We start from the raw sequence: 26800 nt of genomic DNA, 5'->3' as shown, positions 1-26800 counted from the left end.
GTGCATAGGTCTGCACCCAGGACCTGAAATGGTGAACCCCAGGCTGCCAAAGCAGAACGGGCAAACTTAACCACCATACCACTGGGCTGGCCCCCTACAAGGGCATTTTTGAGAGTGCTGTTGGCTTGAACTTCTCCATTCTATATTGCAAATGAAGTCAGTTGCTTCGGAAAAAGATTTGGAGCTCTCTGTCTTACAGTTTGTTTCTATCCCCAGGCAAAATCTCTGAGCTGTGGCTCTGGAGCTGGGGTCAGGGAAAATGATGTGTTTCCCTGAGTGACACCCTCACTTTAGGAGTTGAAGACTCAGTAGGGGGGGTGAGTAGCCTCAGATCTTTTTGGCTTCCTTCTCCCAGCATGGAATCTCTGCCTTAGGAGCTGGAGCAAGGGCAATTGGAGCCCTAAAATTCTCAGTAGTTTTGCACCCATGGTACGGCCTTTGTTCCATGAGTGGGGGCTAGGTAGAAGAAGGGGTCCCCACCTCTTGGCCACACTCACCCAGAACTTAGCTTCAGCAACAGGCAGCTTGGGGCAGCATAAGAACTGCCCATCTGGGAAGATAGTCCTTCAACTGGGAGGTGAGGCAGAAGGGGACCCTGTGTTCTTGGTTGCACCAGTCTGGAGTGGAGTTTCCATCTCATTAATCTGGGATGCGAGAGAGTGGGTCTTGGTTCAAATACCACAGACTCACTGCTCTTGTTGAGTTTTAGTAGATTTTCTCGAATAAATGTTTCATTTGCTCTATGTACTTAGGACCATTTCCAGAGACTTTAAATGGTTGTTTTAAAATAATTTTCACCAGTTTCACTGGAGAACGGGTCTGCAGAGCTCCAGCTGTCATGCTGGAAGTGGACTGTCTTTCAAAACTCGTGATGCTTTATTTTAGAGAGTGACTACTTTTTACTTATAGACCTCCACTGAACAACAGTTCTCTCACTTTAATACGCATATAAATCACCTGTGGAACATGTCAAAAATGCAGACTCCTGGGGTCCCAACCCACAGAGATTATGATTTTCTAGTACTGGAGTGGAAGCCAAAGAGAAATCTACATTTTTAGCAAGCTCACTCCATGATTCTTTGAAAAACACTGTACTAAAAAGACTAACGCATGTCAGATAAGATTATCTCTTCTTTTTTCTTCTTTTTTTTTTTAACAGGTTTCACGTCTATGAAGGGGCTTTGCAGCTATTGTAGGGCCAAATACTGGCTACTTAAACATCTCAATAGCAAATGTGTGTGTGTGTGTATACCCAAAATCTAGCAATACTGTCATTATGGGAAGTGCTGCCTGTTTGGGAGTGGGGAAATGCTGCAGAATCTGATTTGAGGCTGTCAAGAATCAAAGATGACAGAGAACCCCAGAGCAAGGCTTCTCAAATTGGGGTCAGGAAATCTGCCTCAGAATCTTTATTTTTCTTGCACCTGATCTGACTTTTCCTTGGTGTTACCATTTGTAACTTTCCCTCAAAACAAAGAGAGAGCACCACAGGCTTTGCTGCAATTGGTCTGATTTGTACACCATCAAGTGGCAATCTACGCCTCTGGTGAGCAAATTAATAGGATTAAAGCAGCCACCAACCATGCCGCAGCAGACAGAATTCCCACCGCCCAGCTGCACATGGTTATCACTAACGTGAATCCTCACAGTTGTAATAGAAAATGAGTATCATTTCATATTTTAAAACTCTAGACAGAAACCACTAGCAATTTGTTTTTTTCCCCAAAGAACCAGCTAATTAAAATTGTAAATAAGGCTGCGTTATGTTGTATATAGTCCTGTGAGCTTCTTTTTCATGAAGAACTAGAACATGGGTGGCTACACGATTGTTCTGCTGCATATCACGACCTGACCCTACTTCCGTCTGCCCACGCGCCCATCAGAGGAGAAGGCCACACTCATGGGAAGGAGAATTTGCGAGAAAAGCTTCCACAACAGAAGGCAGAATGGAGAAAGAAGAGGCCCCCAGAGAGCTCAGGAAACCTGACTTTCTGAGGCACTATAAGAAACCAGAGAATATTTGCCTACTGGGTTTAGTAGGTGGGTTATTATTATTATTGCTTATTTTTTGAAGATCAAAAGAATAGGATTCCCCAGTGAGAACTGCAAAAGACATGTTATGACGAAAGGCCAAAGATCAATCTCCTTTCAGAACTGCTCACTTACCATACTCAGTAGAGTATCCCTCCCACACTCTTGGCATGTTAATAATTGATAACCTTTCTTGGTACCAATTCATAAATAAAATTTAGGAAATTTCTGACTTTTCTTCCATGCTTTAACAATAGGCGATTATTTCTCAGTAATGGTTACCTCAGCTGGAGTTGGGTCTTTAACCAGTATATAAAACTAGACACATGAAAACAAAACTTAGAAAACTGATAAATTATAAGTTGATCCTTTTCATTTACAAAACAATATACCTATGGCTTCTTTAAATTCTAAGTTCTCTGGTACATATAGAATTAATTCACAGACCATTAATTACGATCAATGAATGAACAATGAGCTTTAAGACAATAGTGATTATTGATTGAAAAGTGTACCTGACCTCTCCTCATTTAAACTGAGCCCCTTCATTATACTCTCATAGCATTCTTTACTTTTCCAGCATAAGACTTATTGGTTTGTAATTATGTGTTTATTTACGAGATTATATATTTAATATCTCTCTCCATTGGAACCTCCGTGGGACAGACCATCTCTGTGTTGTTCACCACATATGCCCAACATCCAGCACAATGTCTGACCCTTAATTATTTGTGGAACGATGAATAAAGAAGTCATGAGGTTCTTGAGATCTTAAATTGGGGAGGTTGATTCATAGGCTTCAGGAGTCTCTAAATCTCCTAAAATCATCTTAAAAATTTTGTTTATATATACATTTCTCTGGAGAAAGGATCACATCCTTCACCAGATTTCAAAGGGATCTGTGACCTTCCTGAAAGGTAAGCAGTCACCGGCCTATTTCAGTGGTAAAACAGGATTCAAAAACAAAGAACTCATCAGTAGCCTGAAACAAAGTACGCTCCACGTACCTTTATGTGGACAGATGTGTGGGTGTGTGTAGAGGCGTGTGTATAATTTCCAAGAACAGAAACAGAGATGCCTCAGTGAGTTTACAGAACAATCCACAGCCCCACTTCCCCGAGTACCTGATCGTTCCTATAGTCATTGGGTTCTAGCAATATCTGCTCGCATTCATCTGTTTCTTGGCAGCAACATCCATCATTCAGACCAGAGAAAAGGAGTCTGTAATTCCCTCCTTTCACCTGTTTGGGATGCTGACATCCCTCTTTGTGGCAGTTCCTTTTAATAACAAACCAGTAAACCTCCCAGTTAACAAAGGCACGGGGTGTGTTTATAAAGCACAGGTGCCCAGCACTTTGATCCAACAACGCTGGGATTTCCCTTCCCTTGCCCTGCAGCCAGAGAGGAGATCCAGCCTAACCAGGCTAAAGGGCCCTCCGAGTGCCGTGCCGTATGCATTGGCAGTGGCACACTACACGATGGGCTGGAACACGCTAATTGGCTGTTGTATGTTAAATCTCTTCTTCCCTCTCTCCCAGCTCCAGGAGATGCTTCCCTTCAATAAATTTCCTCCCTCGTTTTTGTCCTGAAAATGGAGACTTCAAAAGTAAGTGTGTCAGAAGAAAGGTTTTGATGTGCCATTAACTCTCAGTTATCCATATTAACAGAGGAGAGCAGTGGTGCAGATAATTCAAAGCCAAAGGCTCTTTCTATTTAGCTCTGTAGTGCATTGTTTTGAGGGGTTTGGTGGCAGACTTACTTCCCTAATTATGTTTGTCTTTGCTTCTTATTAAAATGAGTGTGTTTGCCTTAGGGCCAGGCAGTTGGGTGACATGAAGATTCTGGCACAGAATTTATAAAATTCACCAGGGGAAATCCACAAAGCACACAGATAATCAAACTTGACTAGATCTGAGTTCACGTTCTTAATCACCTGTGATCAATTGCTTTGTTCCTCTGGGACTAAAGTGAGCCAGGGATGAGACATAATTATAGGAGACTCGTTGGAAGGAAGTGAGCCTTTACATTTAGATGAAGACACAAGACTGTGTTGTGGCCAAAATTGATAATACAATCAATATCGATGTTTTCCCTGCCTGGTTCCACCACCTTCTATTCTGCAGCCAGAGTTATCTTTATATGCAAATCTCATCCTGTTCATCTCTGCCTTACATCCTGCAATGGCTCCCTGTGCTAGTCATTTGGGCTACTCACAAATATCCCACACACTCCTCCCTAACAAGTGGTAGGACCATACACTTCCACCCCCAAAATTAGTGTGGCCGTGTGACCAGTGTTGGTTAATGAAATGTGAGTGAAAGTGGCATATGTCACTTCTGGGTGGAAGGTTTCAGAGACAGCATGAGCTTGACTACATGCTTTGTCTGGTAAGGAAACTGGCAGCATCTAAGCTGGTTGCTGGCCATCAGCCTGGGTCCCCGAGAGACTGTGATGACCACAGCTCCCACCAGCCAGTGATGGGCATGTGGGAGGAGTAAGAAATAAACCCCTGTTGTTTCAAACCACTGAGATTTTAAGGTTCTTAGTTAACTCAGCAGATCTCTATCATGGCACATATCAAGCGGCACCATGATTATCTGAGTTATCTCCCCAACTAGACACTGAACAACTTGAGGCCATAATTATTTCTTCTTTAGTATGTTAAGCTCAGTATATAGCATATTAAAACAATCTGCTAGAAAATGAAATTTTCTTCCTTCCTGGCCTCTGTAATCCTCCATAATTATATTTTTCTAACACTTGCCCCCCTCCCAGCAGCACTGGCTGAAATGATAGTGTCTTTGGTGCTCAAATATATGGGGAAGAGTGGACCTATTCTTCTGGACCAGTAGTACAAGTAGGAAGAGCTGGCAGAGGGGTGAGAGAGAGAGATAAGTTGAGGCAACTTAGGCTGCAGGCATTTCAAATATCACGGGTTCAAGGGGCAGACAAGGTTTTGAAATAAAGTCTTGGGGTGACCACATGGAAAAAATAGCATCCCAAAGTGTTAGTTTTACAAGGGATCACAGGTGTTATCTGGACTAGACTCCTACATCGTTACTATCATTATCATAATAGCAATATTTACTAATAACTTATTCTATACCGGGCACAGCTCCAACTGCCTTACAATTAACTCATTGAATCCCCATAACAACTCTATAAGGTGCTATTATTATTTCCATTTTACAGATGAGGAAATTGAAGCACAAAGAGGTAAATTCCCTATGGCCCCACAGCTAGCAAATACCCCTCTCTGAATTCAGGGTCTGCTTGAACACTCCCCATCACGGGAACTCACTAACTCAATGCATCCCACCCCAAGCCATGTCCCGCCTCCCCTTCCAACTGCTGTCCCCTGGGCAGTTCTGCCTCCTGGACCAACACAAGCACTCCTACCCTCCTCTCTCCAAGGTAGCCCTTCACAGATCCGAAGGCAGCAATCCGTCCCTTAAGGCTCCTCTTCTCCAGTCTAAACAGCCTCAATTCACTCAACCCCTTCCAAAGCCCCATAGCCTGAGGCCCCTCACCATCCCAGCTCAGACTCACATATGCTTTTTGGTTAAGTCAGCGGAATGCGACTCGTGACTCTCCCTTCTAGTCTTGCATTGAGCTAATGCCTTCTACAAGCCCAGCACATTCCTTTCACCATGTAAAGCAGGGTCTGGAGGCAGTAATGGGGCCATAACCTGCTACAGGAACAGCTGGCTGGCCACGTGTCCTGCACACGTCCCCCATCCTGGCAAATGGAATGCTAAGGGATCCTCATGTTCAGAGCTCCTCATTCTTACTCAAGTTGGAAGTCTGTTTCTGCCTCCCTGCCCCCAGTTTCTTCCCCTCACCATTCTCCTCACCCCAGCCCCCACCCCCCAGGCAGTGCCGAGAACACCTCCACTCACCATGGAGTTCATGGCGAAGTGATTATGCTGCGTCTGGAGGTCTAGGGCGTGCTGGTAGCTGACTCCGATCTCCGTATGGCTCTGGAGGAATAACTCCTTGTTGTGGCTTATCCAGTCGAACATCTAGAGGGGACGAGATGGTACAGAGTAATCAGAAGGGTCATGGGTTCAACCGCACACAACTTTCAGAGCTATTGGCAGAATGAAAGCCCTCCTGCTGTGCCTAGTGAGAACCAATCACGTTCTCAGAACGGGGCGACCACAGCTGTGTCTCCCAGGAGAGCCCTCACTTCTGGCATAAGGACCCACCGCCAGCCGCTGTGTTTCTCTACAGAGGCTAAGGAAAAAAGAGAAAATGAGTGAGAGAATCAGGGAGACCAGGAGGAAGCTGTTCACTACACCTAGTTACTCCCCCTTTGTAAAAACTTAGCCTCAAAAGGGGCCCATGTGTGCTTTAAAGACAGGTGATGAGGGAAAAGCTGGGAGGCTTAATCCATTCCCTCCTGCAGCAGTAGAGGAGAGAGACCCATGCTGGAAGCAACAGGGATCCTAACGTGCCCCTATCCCACTTACACACCGCCCAACCACACACTGTTGAATGGACTCTGAACTGAATCAACCTTCTTTGTAACTCCCCAGCCTCACAATTCCAGGGTTTCTGCTCTAACCCATCAGGAACCAGAAGAGGAGGATTTTAAAGGTAGCATAAGCACTGCCTGGTGCAGTGGGCATGGAGCCACTTTCCTCCCCCGAGCTCTGTACCCTGGTTTTCATTTAGGTTTCCACCTCTCTTCCAGGCAGCCTCCACACTGTAACGGGAGATGACAAGAACCCCAGTTCCAAGGAGGGCCTGATCACTCTAAAGGCTATCCTTCCTCAGGACACCAGATCTAGGCCAATTAGTGTGTGACATGTCCCGGCCAATGAAATTGTCTCAGAAACAGGAATGTTATCCAATTCAGTACATAAAACATGAGGGGAAGTTTGCTGGAAGCTTCTGGGAAAACAGAACCCTAGTTCTATAGACACAACTTTTCTTCCTCTGATACTGTCATTGTGACCCTGAGCCTCAAACTGTTGCAGCCATTCTGCTGGCAGCTTGAGGGTGAAGCCAACGGGTAGAGAAAGGGTATAGCCAAAACAATGGCAGGAAATAGGAAGAGCCCTGATTGAGCCTTGCCTGATCTCTACTTTGTCTCTGGACTTGCTTATACCTAAGCCAAGAAATCTTCTTTATTAGTCAAGCTGATTTAAATTGGATTTTCTGTAATTTTCTGCCCAGAGCAGTCAAATGATACAGGCAGGAAAGGTGTGAAACTTTTGGGGAAGAGGACTGCTATCATTGGCACAGATGCCCTATAGCTTGGGATGGGCTAAAGGCTGCAGCTCAAGGAGAGCAGAGCAGAGCAGGGAGGAGCTGAGCGTAGGTGCAGTTTGAGACGCTGCATAGACAGTGCCAGCTTTCCTGGAGGCAGAAGTACAGCCTCATTCCATTATTTCTCTTTAAACAGAAGAGCAAATTCACTTTTTCAGTTATATCTAACCAACATTTTTGGGACACTATGTGCCAAGCACTGTCCAAGGCAACAGAAGGCCAACAATGACTAAAATGTGATTCTTGAGTTTCAGGGACTGAAAGGCCAGTGGGGTAAGAAGATGTGGACTCAGATACAACGTTAGTAAAACCTAGCATGTGACCTGATTAAAATGACACCTCAAAAAATATCTATGGAGATAGAGGCCAACATATGCTATCAAGGTAGCACAGAGGTAGCACCCATTCTTGATGGCATGGAAACAGGGAAGAGCAGAGAAGGCTTCCCAGAGGAGGTGACACCTGAGTTGAGCCTTGACTCAGGTAGGAATTAGCCAGGTGAAGATGAGTGCGATGTGAGCTCCAGGCAAAGGGGAGATAAAAGGGGCAGAACTGTGGGGCAGCCCAGGGTATCGAGGGCTCTGGAAGCATCCCCATATGCTCCTGGAGCCCGATGTGAGGAGGTGTGGCTGACCACGGAGAGCCCTGGACACAGGCTTCAGGAAACCTGGACCGTATACTATGAGCAGCAAGATGTTGGTGGAGGGTTTTAAGCTGAGCAGTGAAGTGTGATGTAAGCTTTCATAGCAGTGCGGGATGTGGATTGAAGAGGGCGGGACGGGGCAGAGAGAAGGGTTAGGAGGCTTTATAGTAACCCAATGAGTGAGGGGAGAACCTGGAAATCTGGCTTAGGGAAGTAGCAGTGGAGGCTGAGAAGTGGGCAGATTTGAGAGCTACTAGAAATGAGACTGACAATGGTTTGGGGAGGGGAGGGTGAGAAAGAGCTCAGGGGAACAGCCAGGTTTCTCCCTGGCACCCTGGCATGGTGCCCCGGGGCCTTGTAATAAAAGCTGCCACCACAGGTGCTACCTAAGAGGAGGGTAAGAAGCTTGGGTGGGGGTGGGGAGATCGTAGGCTCTGTTTTAGATGTGCTAAGATTGAGGGGCTTACAAATGCGTCAGGAGGAGGTGTCCTGTGGGCAATCAGAGTTACGTGTCTGGAGAGACAACTCAAACTCAACCACCTTCCAAAGGCACACGTGCATGATTTGGAGACGATGCTCCTTCTGAATCACTCAGATCACTTCTGGATACCTACACCGAGAATCACAAAAGGATGAAAGTAGCATTCTTCACTTTCGAGCATCAGGGATGTTTCAGGCTGGCAGCTCCTGCACAGGCTGGGTTGTTATCTGCGCTGTGCACCATCCTGGGTCCGCCAGCCACGGCCAGCCCCACATCATGGCACTCGGGCCATTTTTTAAAAATTATTATTAAGGACAAGGGGGAAAAGAAGACAGGTGCCCCAGGAGTTTAGATGAATCTTATTCTGTAATTTTTGATCTTTAAAGTTCTGCCTCTCAATCCTATTTTAAAATAATTTCTTATCTCTTTTCCTTATTGACAAAAGAATCAATAAAGTTAATGAGAATCTGAAATGCCTGAAGTCCTTGTGCTCACTCCATATACTTTCCTGGATATCCCTGTGGCCGAGAAGTGACCTTCCCTGTATTTTATGTTAAATGACTTTAGATATGCAAATGAGCAGCAGAGTTCTGTGCTAGCACCACCATGATTAGATTGCCTGGCACCAGGTCCCACTGGACTAAGAGCAAGGATTGCTGAACGTGAGCCGGTTAGAGTGGAAAGCAGTAAGAAAAGTGAGTTCAAGACAGGCGAGAGTGAGAGTGCTGGAGGAACTGTGCATCTCCTTGAACAGGCTTCTCAGAGCAGGAGGTCTGCCCCATGCCATTCCACCCATGCCGACTTCCACCTTGGAGCATATGAGCTGCTCTCCAGTGGCCGGGCATTCTGGGAAAGTTCAGTTGTGCTGGAGGCGGTGCTCCAAAGAGGTGATACACGTCTCAGACAGAGAAGAAAAGACCTGCTCTGGGGACCAGATGGTCCCATGTGATATCACCAACCAGGGTCTCTCCAGGATGACTGTTTCCTAGAGACAGTCTCATGTCTTCTCTGGGCCCAAACCTGCTGCCTAATTGTATACAATCCTCACCCTTGTGAGCCTGGCTTCTGCAAGGGTCAGCATCATTTCTGTTGCATTCAGTGGAAATGGCCGCAGAGAGAGAATGTATGTGCATGTGCACATGTGTGTGTACATGAGCAAGGGCATGTGTGTGTGCACTCAGGGGGGCGTGTGTGTGTGTGTGCACTCAGGGGGGTGTGTGTGTGCACTCAGGGGTGTGTGTGTGTGTGGTCGCGGGGGGGTGTGTGTGTGTGCACTGAGGTGTGTGTGTGTGTGCACTCAGGGGGGTGTGTGTGTGCACTCAGGAGTGTGTGTGTGTGCACTCAGGGGTGTGTGTGTGCACTCAGGGGTGTGTGTGTGTGTGTGTGCACTCAGGGGTGTGTGTGTGTGTGTGCACTCAGGGGTGTGTGTGTGTGTGTGTGTGTGCAGTCAAGTGGGACGAGGACTAGGCTGGTTCCGGGTTTGGATCTGTCACTAACTACCCATGAGACGGTGAGCAAGTTTCTTCATTTCTGAGTTTCTTTTCATTTGCAAGAGAGAAGAGGTTCCCAGAATGGAGGTGAGCATCGTGGTTTACAGTTGGCTCAATTTAGAAACTTATGGAATGTATTTTTTTCCGTTCAAAATAAAAAATGGTTTTATTGATTCTCCTGGATCAGAACCCATATTCATTGCTACAACTTAGATTTCTAACTTTTGAATAGAAGAACGTCAGCAAGAAAACTGGCGTTGTTTGATAGCCAGAGAAAGGCAGCTTCTTAGTCTCAGCCCTGACATTTGTCTGGTGCTGCAGAGTTCAGAAGGTCCAGTCACACACATCACTTCACTGCATCCATCAGGCATACTTTACAGGCAGGAAACAGGTTCAGAGAAGTGAAGCCCAGGGTCTAGAATTAATTCATTCCACCCAAGGCACGTTCACTGAGTGCCTGTTGAGCCAGGCTCTTGGGAGGCGCCCTCCCTCCTGCATGTGGCTGTAGGACCCCCTCTGCCTGGGCTCCACCCTTTTACCCCCAAAAGGCAGCCACCAGGGCCCTGTGGGGCTCCAGCTGGAGAAAGGTGCTATCCCTTCCAGAGGGCCATTCACTCTCCAACCCCCAGCCTCCTCCTGTCTCCTCGCCTCTGCCCCATCGGTGCCTGGGGACAACTCCTTCAAACAGCTCCACTGCTCTCAAGAAATTCCTTGTGAACGAATGAATGCATGAGTGAGTTAGCCACAGGCTCTGGGATTGCTAATCTCCGTACAAGTGGACCCCTTCTATGCTCCCTTCCAGCTAGGGCGTTTTATGATTTGATCTATTCAAATTGGGCTCTCCGGAAGACACATGAACCAGACTAACCCAAAGATCTCAAGAAAAACTAAAGAAAACATCTCCTCATTGGTTTCAATCATTTTGAACTGTCTTTTTTTTTTCTTTTCTTTTTGAGAAGCTACAAATGGTAGGTTAAACAAAATGTAATGTAACAACAAAATTCCTCCAAGAGGCAAGTTTATGTCTAAGCAATGAAATTTTATCTCTTTGTCTGGAAACCAACATAGTTTTGTCTCATTAAGAAGAGAGATGTTACATGTAAGCTACTTGGATTTTTTTTCTTTTTCATGTTTTGCTTTTAACTAAGATAATTTTGTTTGTTTGTTTGTTTTTTTGGTGAGGAAGATTCTCCCTAAGCTAACATCTGTGACAGTCTTCCTCTATTTTGTGTGCAGGTCACTGCCACAGCATGGCTTGACGACTAGTGTAGGTCTGTGCCAGGGATCCGAACCCAGGAACCCAGGCTGCCAAAGCTGAATGTGCTGGATTTAACCACTATGCCACAGTGCTGGCCCCAGTAATTTTTTTTTATACTGGCTAAAATTCAGGGAAAATGTGAAAATCTGGTTCTCTATAATAAATGATAAAAGAATGTATTTAAATGCAAATTAGGAAAATAAACAGAAACCTTTTCCCTCTTTTCTTATAAAGATGGGGATAACTAAAAGGTTATTATTGTTCTGTTCTGTTTCTAATGAAGCATAAACTATTTCATAGAGCAAAAAAAACCCCAAAACACAATGAGGATCTTGTGCTTATTTTCCTTCATTTGCAAATTTAGCAATGGCATGTAATTTAGAGTTTTAGCTTTCAAACCACCTTACCACCTACTGTTAGTATTTTATACTGTCTGTAATTATAGATTCTATTGGTTTTAAAGTTGTTTATATTCAGCTTTGATGAGCTGATTAAGAGGATAGAAGAAAACCAACGGATTTTCTTTGTCTAAATATGCACAGCCCAATATCACCTGTGTCCCTTATACACTGCAGTGACCCATCCATAAAAGCTTGAGCCCTAAACAGCACTAACATCCTAGCTGCATCTGGGGATCTTGGAGTGCAGTCAATTCCACAATAAAATGCTATGCATGTGAGACTGTGAAGAACAGAGGCTCAATCAGGAGACTTGGGTTCTAGTGCAGATTCTGCTGCATAGACATTGCCAAGTTAGGTTATTGGTCTGAACCTCAGTTTTGTTATTGGTAAAACGGGGATAACAATTTACCCTATTTCAACCTTATGGTAACAGCGAGATTCAAGTAAGATAACGGTGTCGTGATTTGTTAAGTGTTGCATACCTGATAGAGTTTAAAATCCATATAGTGAGCATATTCTACTGCATATAGTTCCCCAAGGTTTTCATTCAGAGCTCAAAACAGATGAAAGGTGTGGATTTAAAATTGCAGTAGGTTCACCTTACTGTGAAATCTCCACGGGCTAATGGGAATCACACCTGCAACTCGAACACAAACACATCCACAGCTCACTCCTCCCAGAGATGCACTCCCGGAGCAACACGGGGCGCTGCACAGACACAACCTAGAGACGCCCCTGCATCCTCCCACTGCCTCACCCTCACAGACACAGAGGGCCCCGTGGTGCCTGGCCCACGCAGACTCAGAGACCAGTACACTCTCTCAGGGTTATGCCTGAGGGCACTGGTGCACTCCTGCCCTCCCTGTGTGGCCTGACGGGGCATCTCACGCCCTCCTGCCTTGTTTCAGACGCTCCCTCCCTCATCCCCTCTGCCACACCCCAACTCTTTCATTACTAGAGACTCAATCTCTTTGGCTCTTAACAGTTTACACTCAGGAGAGACTCCTATTAAAATGCATTATTCCTGCAAACCCTCCTGAAATTAGTTTATCCTGGATACAGAAGCAGCTCAGTAAGAAAGCCAAGGCCCTTTGTGAGCAAGATGCAGGGATGAGATCCTAAAATGAGGTGGTGGAGGAGCCCTAGAGAGGAGAGAGGCCCTAACATGAGAAGAGGGTGGGAACCAGAGGCGAACCTCCCCCCCTTCACAATTCTGCTTTCACATATTCTTGTGCAAACAGGGTGACACAAAGACCCCATGTGTCTGTTCTGGCCCAGGACGCTTAAGACCCTTCAACCCTGGTTTACAATGATCCACTTTCCTAGGACTGAGCTTCCCTGCTTTGTCCAAAGTGGGGCAAAGAGAGAAAAAAGATAAAGGACCCCATAATGTGGGCTTTGTTTCTAGGTTCCTAGGATTCCTCACCAAAGGGAGTTTGACACCTCACCTTGTCTGTACCTGCAGGCTTACAGGCCGCAGGGGTTCAGGGTTCTGAGAGACCATCTCCACGCCGGTGTCTCTAGATGGGAGGGGCGGCGGGGACTTGTGCCTGATAGACTGTAGGTGTCAATACATAGCTACTGAGGGGGAGAAGGTGCCCTGGGCTCTGCCTGTTTTCCTTTAGGCTTTTGGCATGTCCGCTGGCATACTTTTTATATATTGTATAACAGAGAAGCCATTTGTATCTTTCACTATATATCCGGCTGCTCCAGGAAGGATGGCGCAGCCTGGTTACCTGGGGGACCCCACCACTGTAGCCACAGCAATCAGCCAAGATACCAAACAATTTCACCAACCAGGCTGTGTCTCTGAACTGTGGACATCCTATCGATCTCCTAGCACATTTCTTACACCTTCCATCTCAAATTCCCTAATTCCCAAATCCCAGCTCTAACATCCTAACATGTTGCTCACATCTAGAATTGCCCTGGTTTCTCTATAAAACAGGCAAATATCCCACTGCGAGTAAAGGGTTAACAAAACATTTCCCCTTCTGCATGACAATCTGACCTTCAGTTAACATCCCAGTTCTGTCTCCCTGGAAACAGATTAAGATAGTATGTGACAAATCACATTACCTATGGTAAAAAAAAAAAAAAAAACAACCCTGATTGCTAAATTGTATCTGAATCAGAAGGACTATCAATGAACTATAAATACCTGAGAGGGGCATCATACCTTGGGCTTCCCCGAGCGTGGTGCCTCTTGTAACTGGCATGTCCACTACAGGGACCCTGGAAGGGTGCCGATGGAGCTGTTACAAGAGAGATCGGCTCCTGTGGAGCAAGGATTTTTTAAGCCATGGCAGCTTCCGCAACTGCCCACCGTGGATCTTGTCTTCTTGCATCTGAGCTGTTCTGCTGCAAGGACTATCCTGCTGGTAAGCCATCGTTCCCATGTGATATTGCCCCGAGTAGATCAGTGCCAAAGATGGCCCATTGTAGTCTCATTGGTCAGAACATTCAGTAAAGTCTAAGAGGACTCCCTGGTGTGTGTTGCATGCATATTTCAGAGCCAAACTATATAAACAGTACTGTGCCCCTTCTTGTCTTCCCTTTCTCCATCCTCCTTTCCATTTTCAATTTCTCTCAATAACAGCAGTAATGATAATGGTAACAACAACAATAACAACAACTCACAATTACTGAATCCATGCTATGTGCCAGGCACTGTTCCAAGCACTTTACATATGTTAACTCATTTAATCCTCTAATAACCTCATAATTATCTCCCCAATATTAACCCCCAATATTATCATCTCTATTTTATAGATTGGAAAACTAAGGCACAAAGAGGTTAACTCGCCCAAAGCCACAAAGCTAATAGGCAGCAGAGCCAAGATTCAAACCCAGGGGGCCTAGTTGCAACATCGATGCTCTTAACCCTGTCGCTCTACCTTCCAACATGCTCAGAGCTTCATTCCGTCTATACTTCCCGTCATCACCAAACTTTCAGAAGTGTGTTCTGCCCCTGCTGCCTTTGTTTTCCCTCTATCCACTTCCTCCTTAACCCCCTGTAATAGGTCTACCTTCACTGCTTTCTTAAATCTGCACCCACAGTGAAAATCCATGTCTCTTCCTTTCTGAGTCCTTCTCTTTCCCTGTGATGTCACATCAGAATCTGATGCAGTCCTTCCTGAAACTCGACCCTCTCTGGCCCTCTACCCCAGGTCATTTTCAGGGGCAGGCCACCCAGCTGCAGACATGATGAGCTTCTCCCCTCTGCCTTCGCAGGTCTCCACCCAACACTAAATTCTCTCAGGAGCACCTGCGCTTTCACGCACGGCCACTCTCCTCCCTGACACGTCATGTCTCGTCTCAGCAGGATGAGACAACAGCAACACTCTAATTTTGAAAGCTCTCCCATCCTCCCGTCCTACACTCATTTATCCAAACTTGCCTCCACTTCTCCAGCTGCCTCTTCACGGCTTCCTTTCATGTCCTGCACACCTTACTGTGACAGTCTCAAGACTCAGCCCTCAGCCCTCTGCTTTTATTCATCAGGCTCTGTCCACGTGAAAATCCATCCCGGCTCATGACTTCAACAAAGCGAATAGTATTTCCTATTTCATGTGCCAAGCGCTGTGCCAAGTTCCTCCATAGATTATCTCATGTCATCCTCATAAGAATGCTACAAAGAAGGAATTGTTCGTTCCATTTTAAACATGCTGAAAACTCAGTACAAAGAGGTGTAGTAAACTGCCAAACATCACACAATTGCTTGTAAGTGATGGAGATAAATTTAGAATCTAGTCTCCATCTGAAACTAAATTCCATCCAATTTCCTCTGTCCCGGGGTGCCCTCTAACCTTAACTTTCCAGATAACCGACAAAAATAAATATGTGCAAGGCTCTACACAAGAGCTTTACACACAGTATCTCAAGCCTCATCACAGCCCTATGAGGTAGCAGATACCATCATCATCACCTTTTTCTAGTTGAAGAAACAGAGTCAAAGAGATTATAAACAACTTGACCAAGGTCACATAACGAAAACCCAAATGGCACATTGAAGACTCGAATCTAGGTGTGGATGACTCCAAAGTCCATGCTTTTAAACCACTATCAAAATGTCTCCAAATACACACCCAAATACCAGACTATTCCTAGTCACATGGTGCCTGTGCACTCAATATGGATATCCCCTTGACGTTCCACAGCATCTCCAACTACTGTGTCTTTTCTATGAAACCTGTTACCTTCTCCTGACTTCCCACATCTTCACCTCATCCCCCAGAGCCCACGTGTTCTTTCTTTCCTCAAATAACCCTGAAATTTACCCTTTACTTTCCATTGCTGCTGCCACTCACCCCACAGCCCCTCCTGCCTAGATGACCGCAGTCATTAATTCATACTGGAATTCCTTACTGGTCTCCCTGACTCCGTTTTCTCCCTTATACCAAACCATCTGCACCACCAGGTCCACTGCTCTAAGACACTGCTTTCATCATGGCATTCCCTCGGTCAAAAAAAACCCTGCAAAATTATTGCTGCTATCTGTCATCTAAAATGCAAAATCCAGTCTCCGTATTCTGGCATTCAAGGAGCTCCTCCCTCCCCAGCTGGTCCGAATCTGCCTTTCTCTATTATTTCACACTGCTGTCCCACAGCAAGCATCCTTTCCAGCCATATTCTAGTCACTGCCATGCTCACTGCCACCCCTGTATTTGTGCACACATCTTTCCCCCCATGAAATGCTCCACACTCAAATATCCGAATTATTCCCCTCCTTCAAAATACAATTGAAGTCTCACCTCCTAGGATGCCTTCGTTGACCAACTGAGCCCATACTGATTTCTCTTTCCTCCAAACTCACTGCTCCAGTGTCTACCACAGTAGTTCACAAACCTAGCCTTAATTCAGAACTATCTAAAATGTTTTCTTTTTTTTATTTTTTTTTTTTTGAGGAAGATCAGCCTTGAGCCAACTTCTGCCAATCCTCCTCTTCGCTGGGGAACACTAGCCCTGAGCTAACATCCATGCCCATCTTCCTCTACTTTATATGTGGGACGCCTACCACAGCATGGCGTGCCAAGTGGTGCCACGTCCACACCTGGGATCTAAACTGGCAGACCCCAGGCCGCCAAAGCAGAACGTGTGCACTTAACTGCTGCGCCACTGGGCCAGCCCCTCTAAAATGTTTTCTTAAAAAATATAGCTTCCCAGGCCTACCCTTGAGGTTCTGATTCAGTAGGAGCTCTCCAGGTGATTCCGATGCACTGCATTTTTATTTAAACAGTTCAGGTGGAGACTTATGGTCTGTCCATGAGGAAGTAGCTGGTATCAACTGGGTCTTTATTCAGCAGCACTGGGGAACCACTGGAGGGGTGTGATACGGTCAAATTCACTTTTAACCCTGAACTTTTAACCCTCTACACTGAGGCTTCCAGAAAGAGAGTTATTTATCTCACTGCAAAGGGGAGTCCAAGCCAGCAGTTATTGCACAAAACAAAATCAACAAGCATAATACAGACTTCTCACCAACTGCAGGTTCTCTGCCTCCCCCTCCACTCCTTTTTCTTACAAACCCTTCAAAGTCTGGGTCAAAGAAGACAAAGGGAGAGAGAAAGATAACTTATGAAAGGTGATGCCAGCACAGGGTATGACACACAGTGGATGCTGAATGCTTTCTACCTCCCCTGGGTTCAGACAGGATAAGCTGGCAATCACAAAAAGTAGTTGCTTTCTAATTAGAGAAACCCAGGCTGCAAAACTTCATGCTAAACTCACACTGTGTCCTTGAAAATGAGCCGCGGCTCGGCTCTGCCTGGGGAAGTACATGCTCATGTTAGGCCTTCAAAGGCCACTCTCCTCACTCTTGCCCTCCTCATGCTAAGTGATATAATGAAAAGTCTCACCAAGTCCATTATTAATATAAATATTTTCAGACTTTAAATAATGGTTTTTTGAGTTTTATTTTCAGTCTGTTTGGCTAGACGGGCTAAATTCCCTGCAGCACTGGCAATACACACAGTACCCCGCTGTGGGAAAGGAATGGTCATCCAGGAGCCAGCAAGTCAAGCAGACGAGAAACAGGACCAACCAAGCCAGGAGTCAGCCCAGGCAGCCCCGGGATACTGACGCCGAGTGGCCAAATTCCTTCCATCTGAACCACAGATGCTGATAAAATATTTTCAGGAACGGAGTAAGGGAATGTGCTTCACTCACTTCCCAAAATGTAGAATTGAAGAGGTCAAACCCTATTTAATCCAAGCTGAGAAAATAGTGCCCAACTTTATCCCAGAGCTAAATTTAGGCATAAAGCGAGATCTGCCCTTGGAAAGTTAATTTAGATGAGCTAATGCTTGTTCCTGGCATACAGGATGCACTCAGTAAATGGTAACTATTATTGTTGCTGCAGAAATGGAGTGTCTGTTGGATGTTTTCATTCCATCCTCCCACGCATCCTAAAATTGGCTGTGCCAATCATTTGCACATCTGGGAAGAAAAATTCCACATGGGCTAAGGAGGAGATGGCTCTCCCTTTACAAGCCCCTCTCGGAGAGAAGGGGGTGGGCGCATTGCTGGAAGAGATCTGTGCTAGGTGGGCTTGACCTTGAGCTGAACAAGAGAGCTAGCACTGCCCTTTTTCCCTTCTCCCCTGTTCCAGTAGAAGCTTCAGCAGCGGGGCCAGGGCAGGTGAGGGAGCACATGGGGGCCAGGCTCAGGTACATCCAGGAGACGCTTGGTCATACTTCCAGCTTCCAGACCCCAACCTAGCACGGCATACCCTGCAGGAGCTCAGGAAGGACTTACGGAATGAAGAACCCAGACACTGCTCAAAACCCCCCATTGCTTTAACAATCTTATTCAGAGGATAAAGTGACTTCCTGTCTTTAGATAGTGCCATTGTCCCCAAGAGTAGGGCAGAAATGCAATAACCAGATAACTTATAGTAATCTTTTCAGTAATCTTCATCACTACTTCTCTCACTTTTCTGTGTGTTAAAAGAAATTAACATTTGAATTTAATTTAGTCATCCATCCTTCCTCCAAAATGTTTTTGGGATTTCTTTCCACTCTTGCCCTCCCGTCATCACCCTAACATGAAGGCCTTGTAGTTACCTTGGCTCTCCTTCCTCCCTGACATGCAGTCAGTTCCTTGGTCCCATTTTCTTTCCTTTAGAGTGGCTCCAGGGTTTGCCTCTCTCTCTTTTCCACTCCCACTGCTCACACTTTCCACACCCCATCTGCTCACACTTGGATTAGTACAAAAGGAACTGGTCTCCCTGCCTCCTCATCTCTCCCTTGCAAGAAGAAACTTGCTAAAACCCCAGTTTTTAACTGAGAGCATTAACGCAGTGTCCCTTGAAACCACTCAGCAGTAGGTGGTGCTCTTGTGTCAGCTCAGAGTGCTCACAAAAGTTTTGTTCCATCAGGCAGCCTAGTAAGTACAGACTGTGCCACAGTCTACTTTTTATTTGGCTCTGACTGTGTGCCTCTGGGGAACACAGAGTTATCTAAGACATTGGCCCTGACCTCCAGGAATGTGCAATATAACTGGGGGAATGAGGTCTTTGAACATAAAGCTATAATACAAGATGGGTTGGAATAGGGTCAATTTGAGCGGGATGGATAAGGACTATAGGAAGATGCCCAGAGGAGAGAAAGACCACCTCCAATAGGGAGGAGTGGGGAAAGTAGCATTTGAGAGCATTTGAGCTGGACCTTCAGCTAGGGTAGGATTTCAATAGGTGGAATGGGAGGGCGGTTGGTATGAACAGACGTGTGAGAAGGCGGGACTGTGCAAAGCACAGAAGAGGACGTCCTGGTGGTGGGGGCTGAATGCCCAAGTCCAGTCTCACTCTCCATGCTAGGCCCTCTGCTTTGCACCTCCTCTTGATACCACATGATAAGCGTCAGCTCCCCAGGGAAATCTCCTAGGGCAGGACAAGTGCCACTCTGAGGTGGGACCAGTCAGTCCACCTGATCTGCATGGAGGAAACTAAATATCCCTTTTTCTCTATACCAAGAAAGGGCATGTCTTCTCTCACCACAGCAGCAATGGTCCCCACAGCGGGGTCCTTCTTGTCCTAGAAAAGGCTCACTATGGAGGGACCAGAAATGAGGCAAGGAGCAAGAGAGTGGTGTTGCTTGGTGGACATAGAATGGAGAACACGGGGGAAGAACCCTTCTGAGACTCCAGTAGAGGTACTTAATGTAATTAATGTTCCTTTGTGTGTTTCACTATGAATTGTCTGACTCTCACCAAGACAAGACCACAAAGCTTTCGCCCTGCTTGGGAATGATATCAGGGAGAGCCATGGGGCACGGGATGGGGCTGAACAGTCAATACCCTGGAGAGGGGCTTTTCCCTGAGGAAGAGTGAATACTACTGACCGGGGCGCACCTAACTCGGGGCATCAAAACCTGTCAACTCAATGCTTTCATACTGGAAAAGTCTCTCTATGTGTACATGTGAGAAGACATCCTCTTGTGTTCACCTAGAAGAAGTGCCTCTTTCTATTTGAATGAGAGAACACAGTTCTCTGAGTGGGCATGCCTTGGAGTTTCAGACTGACTAACTTGAGCTTTAAGAAGCAAGTACACCCATGCACACAAAATCTTTTTCTCACTTGTGGAAGTGGGATCAAGAGCTGCAGACCCTGCAAACCCATCCCCTCTCATATTTGAAAAAATGGTCCCAGGAATGCCACATTGAAGAGTTCAGAGCCTACATCAAATGAAAATAGGCCAGTAGAATGATGGGAGTTCATCTGGAGCAGAAGAGACTGGGAAGTCCATGAGGACCATCTTCAAGTCACAGGAGGGGTGTCCTATGGGAGAAGGAAGAGACTAGTTCTGGGGGCCCCTAGGGCAGAGCTGGGAGCACAGGGTGGAAGCTCCAGGAAGGCAGATTCTGGCCTGGTGGAAGGAAGACTTTCTAACAAAGTAGGACTTTCTACAGCCTGTGTAGCCATGAAACAGGCTGCCTCACAAAGCTGTGACTCCACCCCAGAAATGCTCAGCAGAGGCTAGAAGAATGCATGTCAGTCAGGAAGGCTGGAAGGGAGTTCTGCCCTGGGTGAGGAACAGGACCTTCTGATTCAAAGATTCTAGCATTCTAAGATGCTCCTGGCAGGGCCTGAACCATTCATCCGCACCCAGGTTTCCTTGCGTCTGCTGGTTACTCAGGGAGTGGTGTGACTAGATTTCTGACCCCGTGTTGTAGCTCCTGGTAATTGACATGGCACAGACATCACCCTCCTGCACTCCTTGCCACGGAGCCTGAGCTCCTGCCACACTGGACAGTGGGTGTTCCCAGAACCCCACCCTGGCCTTTGAGGCTACCACACCTTTGCTCAAGCTCTTCCCTTTTTCCTACACACCAACTTGGGCAGAATGTTTCCCCATCTATCTTGTTCCCATAGCAGTGACAGGTACCTCGGTGAACTTTCGCTATGCAGCAGCTATCTGCTGGTGCCCCCTGCTCCAATGTGCTAAGGCCTGACTCTCTCCATCTTCCAATTGCCTGTCCCCAGCACAATATCTGGCATTTATTTAATTAGCTTATCTTCAGCAACAGTGTGCTAAGATCTTGCCAACCCAATCACGTGCTTCCACTTCCCTTTCCTATTAGCAGCAGATCTTGTATCTAATCCTCATTGACAGGTTTCTTGCCAAGATCTCTTCCTGGTTTCTCCAGGCACCAGGTCCCTACCTTGCTTCCATGCTATGCTGTCACATGCTGCCTACTGTCTACTCCAGGATCCTTGCTGTAGATGTGGGTCTACTCCCAGCCCTCCCTCCCAAGACCTCAGAAAGACTCCCTAAGCCTCTCTTCTACTCCTGATCCTTCTATCTACATGGCTCAGCTCAAGTCTGTCTCTACAAACCTGTTGAACACCTACTGGGCTCCGGGCATACTAAATGCTTTATATACATTTTCTTTAATCCATACAGCAATCCTAAGGCATGTATTAAAATCTATATTTTACAGATAAAGAAACTGCTCAGAGAGGGTTGAATTGGCCACAGCTAGCAAGTAGCTAAGCTGGGATTCCAACCCAGGTCTCTGAGATTGCAAAGCCAGAGATCTTTCTAGAAGTCTTGGCTAGGTCTTCTGGCCTGTGATCTCTCTGCCCTCCATGAGAGGCCTGAACCACTCATGGAGCTCTTCCTTAGCTCCACCCAAGGAAGGAAGCAGGACCACAAAAGAGAAGTGAAGCTACAAGTTCAGAGAGAATGGGTGCACCAAAAGGGGGGGGTAAGTACAGGCTGGAGGAGGTTCAGGGCAAGGAGAAGAAAGGTCACAAATGGGAAAGGCAGTTGGAGGGGTGCAGGGGGTAGGAGAGAAGGTGAAGAGGAGGAAGGAAAGTGGGTTCTTCAAAGTAAAATGCTTGGAAGGGAATTGTGAAGAAGCTCCCTACCCCAGAGACTCAGTTTGTTTTTTCACTTTGTAAATTATACCTGAATGTCTTTCGTTCAAAAAGGGCACTTAAGACATCTCCTCCACTTCTCCTACTGCGGCAGAGTGGACATGTTTTCTTTTGTCTTGGACCATCTCACCACTCACTCCCCAAACACACTAGAGCCCCCCAACCCTGACCTCTGCCCAGTAAGCAACAGAGACCTTGATATCTAACCAGGTTCTAACCTCTAGAGTGGTTTCTATTTCTAAGCCATAATTTTCTTACAAGGTATGGAGACTCACATCAATGCTGAACCTAATTTTCCCTTCACTTCCTTACACTATTCCCCCATCCAGTGCCTGGGGTGGGAAGACTTGGTCCTCAGCACCTAGCAGAGGACCTGACACATAGTAGACACTCAACATCTGTTGACGAATGAATGAATCAATGAATCTTTCTCAGTAACTTGCCTGTGCCTCACACAACTTCTCTTTCTGATCAGGACCTTCTTGTTTTCCTAGCTCACCTAAATTGCTTCAGACAGAATCAGTGTGACAACCTGGATTCTGGAAAATGTTGTTAAAACAGCGTCCACGTTCTCAGTTCCAAGAGGTCATTATGGGGTCCACAGTTCTACGGGGTCCACCTACAAGTAGGCGCCATATATGCAGGCTATTTGCATATGACAGTTCAGGTCTCAGCCCCTTCCAGCCCTCATGAGAGACTGGGGAGGGAGCCAAGCCTCCCCTGCCCAGCGTTCCTTCCAGTCCTTCCTCCACTCTGCTCTCCACACCCACACTCCTCGTGCAGGCCTGGTGACCTTAGCACACAGTGGGGCTGAAAATGCAGGAGAGGAAAGAAAGGAGAGGGAGGAAGGATGTAAGGAGGAGAAAAACAGCTTTGGGAGAAAACACACATGCAGCCTGCAGAACACTATGACTTGGATTATTTTTGGAATCTAATGTTTCTAATGTTCAAGGGGAGGAAATGAGAAAAAGTAAGTAGAGATTCCCAGGACCAGCAGGCTGGAAATAATACAGGACGCTGTGTCCTGTGTTGGGGCGGGATACAGACACACTTCCTCGCCCTGAGCCCAGTCAACAGGGGGTGGAGAGGGCGGTGGTTTAGGCCCCAGGAGGAGGAGGAGGGCAGGGACAGGCGGGCACGGGAGCCATTTTCCAAAAAAAGCAGGAAATTACAAACTGCCCAGTAAAGACCTTGCCCTTCTGGCTGCCCCGAAGGTCGCAGCTCTTTGAAGCCTCCCTCCCAACTCGAAGGGCTCAGGCCATTGAATCATAGAGACTTGTCGGCATGCCCCCTGGAGGCCTGTCTGGTGGTTGCCCTTTTACCACAGTAGTGGTGAGGACAGGGTCAAGTGACCCCTACTCTCCTTTCCTCCCCAGCCCTTCTAGTCATTTCCTAGGTTGCTGACAGGGGCGCCCCTTCTCCTGCAGGACAAGGTTGTGTGTGTATGTGTTGGGGAAAGAGGAGGAGCACCGGCCTCAGAGCAGAGGGCTTCCCTTCCCTTCCTGCCTACCTGGCTCTATTCCAGGCACACCTCCAACCTCACCAAGTCTCAGCTTTCCCATCTGTAAAATGATGCTCATACTCACGCCCTCCTGGCCTGCCACACAAAGTAGACGGGAGACCAAATGATGAACCACGGACTGGATGACTTCGGGTGGGTCTCTGCTCTGGGTCAAAGTTTTCTATGCAAAAGGAAGGGCTGGACCAGAAACTCTCTAAGGACAGGGGTGTGAGAACACTTTAAAAACTGACATTCAAAAAATATGATGTATTATAATTACTACAATGGCACTTCAGTTTGACAAATGACTGTGGAGTTGTGCTCACTGCTGGCTCGAGAGGTGTGGGGGGTGAAGGTGTGGCGAAGAGAAGAGGCAGCGGGCCAGTGTCTGGAAGGAAGGAGAGGCAGCGCAATTTCTCCACAACCGGCCCCACTGGTTCTTGTCACCCCAGGCAGGAGGAGACTTTGGGTCCTGCTTTGGGCCCTGGGGAGTGATTGGAACTGTTTATACCTTGGAGGGAGAGGGCAGGAAACAGCAGTGGATACTTTGCCCAGTGACGGGGCATCCGGGGGATGTCCTGAATTGCTAATGTGGTTAACAGGACATACAAACAGCAAAACACAATAAGCAAGCAACCCTCAGCACAGTCCGTGCTGCCTCCTGCCATGCCCTTCACCCAGTGGGCCCCGTGAATATTTTCTCACGGTTATTAACATGAAAGTAACATTATTTTGTTTGCACAAACCTCCAAGAATATCAAAATGCATAGACGCATTTCTTTGGTGGACTATAGGAAGTGTTTCTGGCCCAAGTTTGCAGGAGAATAAGACAAATAACGCTCTTAGCTATAACACAAAGCTGAAGGTGACAAGTGTCTCAGATGTAGAAGGAGCAGGGGGAGGGGCGATCACATCCCTCTGGGAGCATTGCTTTCCTCTGTGGCTGCTTCAAGGACAGACGTTGTTTTTTCAGAGACCTTTCCCCATGACGGCTGCCCCAACCCTGAGCCATTGGACATGACCCCAATTTGACCTGGGTGCTCCTCTCTTGTGCCTCACTCAGGGGCACCACACCATTTAGTGATCTTTAGGGACCCCCATGAAGCTACATCATGATTACCAACTTCTCTCAAAAATCAATTCTTGATTTCGCTCCATTAGGGATCACTAAAAATTTTTTGGAGCAAGTTCATTTAGAAGACAGCATTAATGACCTTCTGCATGGTCTCAGAAGGTGCTGGATGACTAAAGAGTAGAGCATGACCGAAGTGGTGCAGGGAGCCAGAAGGGAAGTCGATGTCTAGGGAGCAGCTATGCTGGCCCAGGCACCAGACACCTCCACATACCTCATCCCATTTGATTCTTATAACAACCCTGGGTGGCATCTTGGGCTTTTCTTTTTTTTTCCCCAAGCAGGAAAAGACTCAACAGATTATGGTTCTAATTGCCGAGAAAAGTTTCTTATTGTCCATCAGCACCAAGGAAACAACCCTGAAGAGAGAAGAGCCTCCTGCAGACATATAGGGGAGAATGAATAGCAAAAAGGCAAAAATTATTATAGAATTCTTAAGCTATAAAGGGGCTTAGATATCATTTAGTGTGGCAAGTCTCAAAGGAGGAATGGCAGGCACATTTGAGCTGGGATGGGTGGGGGTCTTTACCAAACTACTCTGGAGATGCTGATGCGTGGCTTTACAAGCCTATTCTCTATCACCACCACCACTACCATGACCACACACATGCCCTGCCATCCCACTTCTCCCATCGAAAGACACTGTCACAAAGAGAGAGTATTGTATATGAGGAAGTTGCAATGTGGAAGCAGAAGAAAAGTGGAAAGGCACTGAGCTAGCCCAAATATTCATCCTTGTTTCTTGGGAACGTAATTGGGGGTCAGAAGTTAAAGATGTGCCTAAAGTCTCCCAGCTGGTAAGTGGCACCCCGGGACCAATGTGAACCCCCACTCAGCTCTATTTCAGCATGGATAGAACACCAATAAGTGTGCTCGAATTGCACCATGCAAGAATGAATACGCAGGAAGGCATTTAAAATTAGGTTCTCCAGAGGGAGCTTTCCCACAGGCAGCGTTGGGAGGGCAGGCTCGGGCAGCCATTGAGGCCAGTCTCCTCTAAGCAAACGAGCGGTTCTCATCCGGGAAGATGCCTTGGTCATGGAGGAGGTGGGTGCCCGCAAACCCTCCCAAGCACGGTGATAAAGATCTTGTCTTGGGCGTGTCCCAAGCACAGGTTTACACTGAAACAAACACAACGTGGTGCATAAACCAATAATAAGCACAATTCCAATACTGGAAGCGCCACTGGGTAGCTCTGTCCACTCTTTTGGAGATTTTCACACAGGAAGTGGGAATATGCTCCTCCTTTCCAGAAGGGTTTTGGCCAAGACTAGAGTATGGCCTCCTGGCTAGACATCAGTCCAGCCTTCTTCATTCAGAAGCGAAGTGGACAAAGGTTTCTCCATCAGTTAAGTCTAGTTATGCACTGGAGCCCTTCCAAGCACTTCTCCTTCCCTACAAAGATTGGAAGATTGCAGGTCTTCCTAGATCAGAAGATGGATGGTGCAGCAGCTTCAATATTGTCTGATGCTTATCATTGGCATTAGCACGTAGATGGGCATCGTGAGGTCACAATGGCTGTCATCAAGATGACACAGCTGGGTTTCCTACAGTGGGCGGGAGGTAGACTTTTTTATCTCAAGGTCTGGTTCAGTTCTGCCATTTTAAGATGCATCCTCCACTGACCGGCACCCACCCTTCCCTTTTCCAAGGGGACATCTCCAACGAGCCTACTTAATGACCCTTAATCCCACAAACTGCTCCCTAATGGGGAAGAGGCCTCCCTTTTCTCTGGTAATGGGATGCGATTGCAGGGCAGACACCTTTATCACACAGGGTCCACCGCAGCTGGAGGGGGTGGGGGGCAGCCTGCTGTGAAGCAGGGCTGCAAAGAGAGCCATAATCTGCACCTGGCTAATGAGGGGTGCCCCGGCCTGTGTTCTGTGAACACAATGGAAGACAGGCCCATTAGTTACAGACGAGAGGGCACAGGGCCGAGGTAGCAGTGTTCATATTGCAACAAGATGAGTTGTGCGTTACTCGAATCACCTCTGAATTACCCAGTCCTCCCACAAATTGCTCATTAAGGCTTTCCTGTCATTCCTTAGCTGCAATATTCCCTCTTCTCTGAAAACTCCCCAATCACAGAGGCTGTGCCTAGGACAGAGGGGTACACGCAGCAGACATAAATAAGGAGAAATACGAGTTTATGACAGCTTGCTGCTCCAGGACAGAAATTCTGGTCTACTCATCTTTATCCAAGTGCCGTGT

The 26800-nt window shown here is 46.8% G+C and overlaps 1 protein-coding gene across 14 annotated transcripts in view; it reads right to left on the bottom strand.

The window, feature by feature from the left end:
• KALRN (kalirin RhoGEF kinase) overlaps positions 1-26800 on the bottom strand; it is a 637395-nt gene that overhangs the window by 387879 nt on the left and 222716 nt on the right. For 13 of the 14 annotated variants that reach the window (XM_046658061.1, XM_046658067.1, XM_046658063.1 and 10 more), the window contains exon 6: positions 5931-6053. In XM_046658061.1, the coding sequence (XP_046514017.1) occupies positions 5931-6053 (123 nt within the window). Of the gene's footprint in view, positions 1-5930; positions 6054-13757; positions 13883-26800 lie in introns of those variants that run through there. The other variant, XM_046658069.1, reaches the window with a different exon arrangement.

This window comes from Equus quagga, chromosome 4 (assembly GCF_021613505.1).
Source record: "Equus quagga isolate Etosha38 chromosome 4, UCLA_HA_Equagga_1.0, whole genome shotgun sequence".
Lineage (NCBI taxonomy): Eukaryota > Metazoa > Chordata > Mammalia > Perissodactyla > Equidae > Equus > Equus quagga.
The sequence above is the reverse complement of the archived record's forward strand: the minus strand, read 5'-3'. Positions and strand labels throughout refer to the sequence as shown.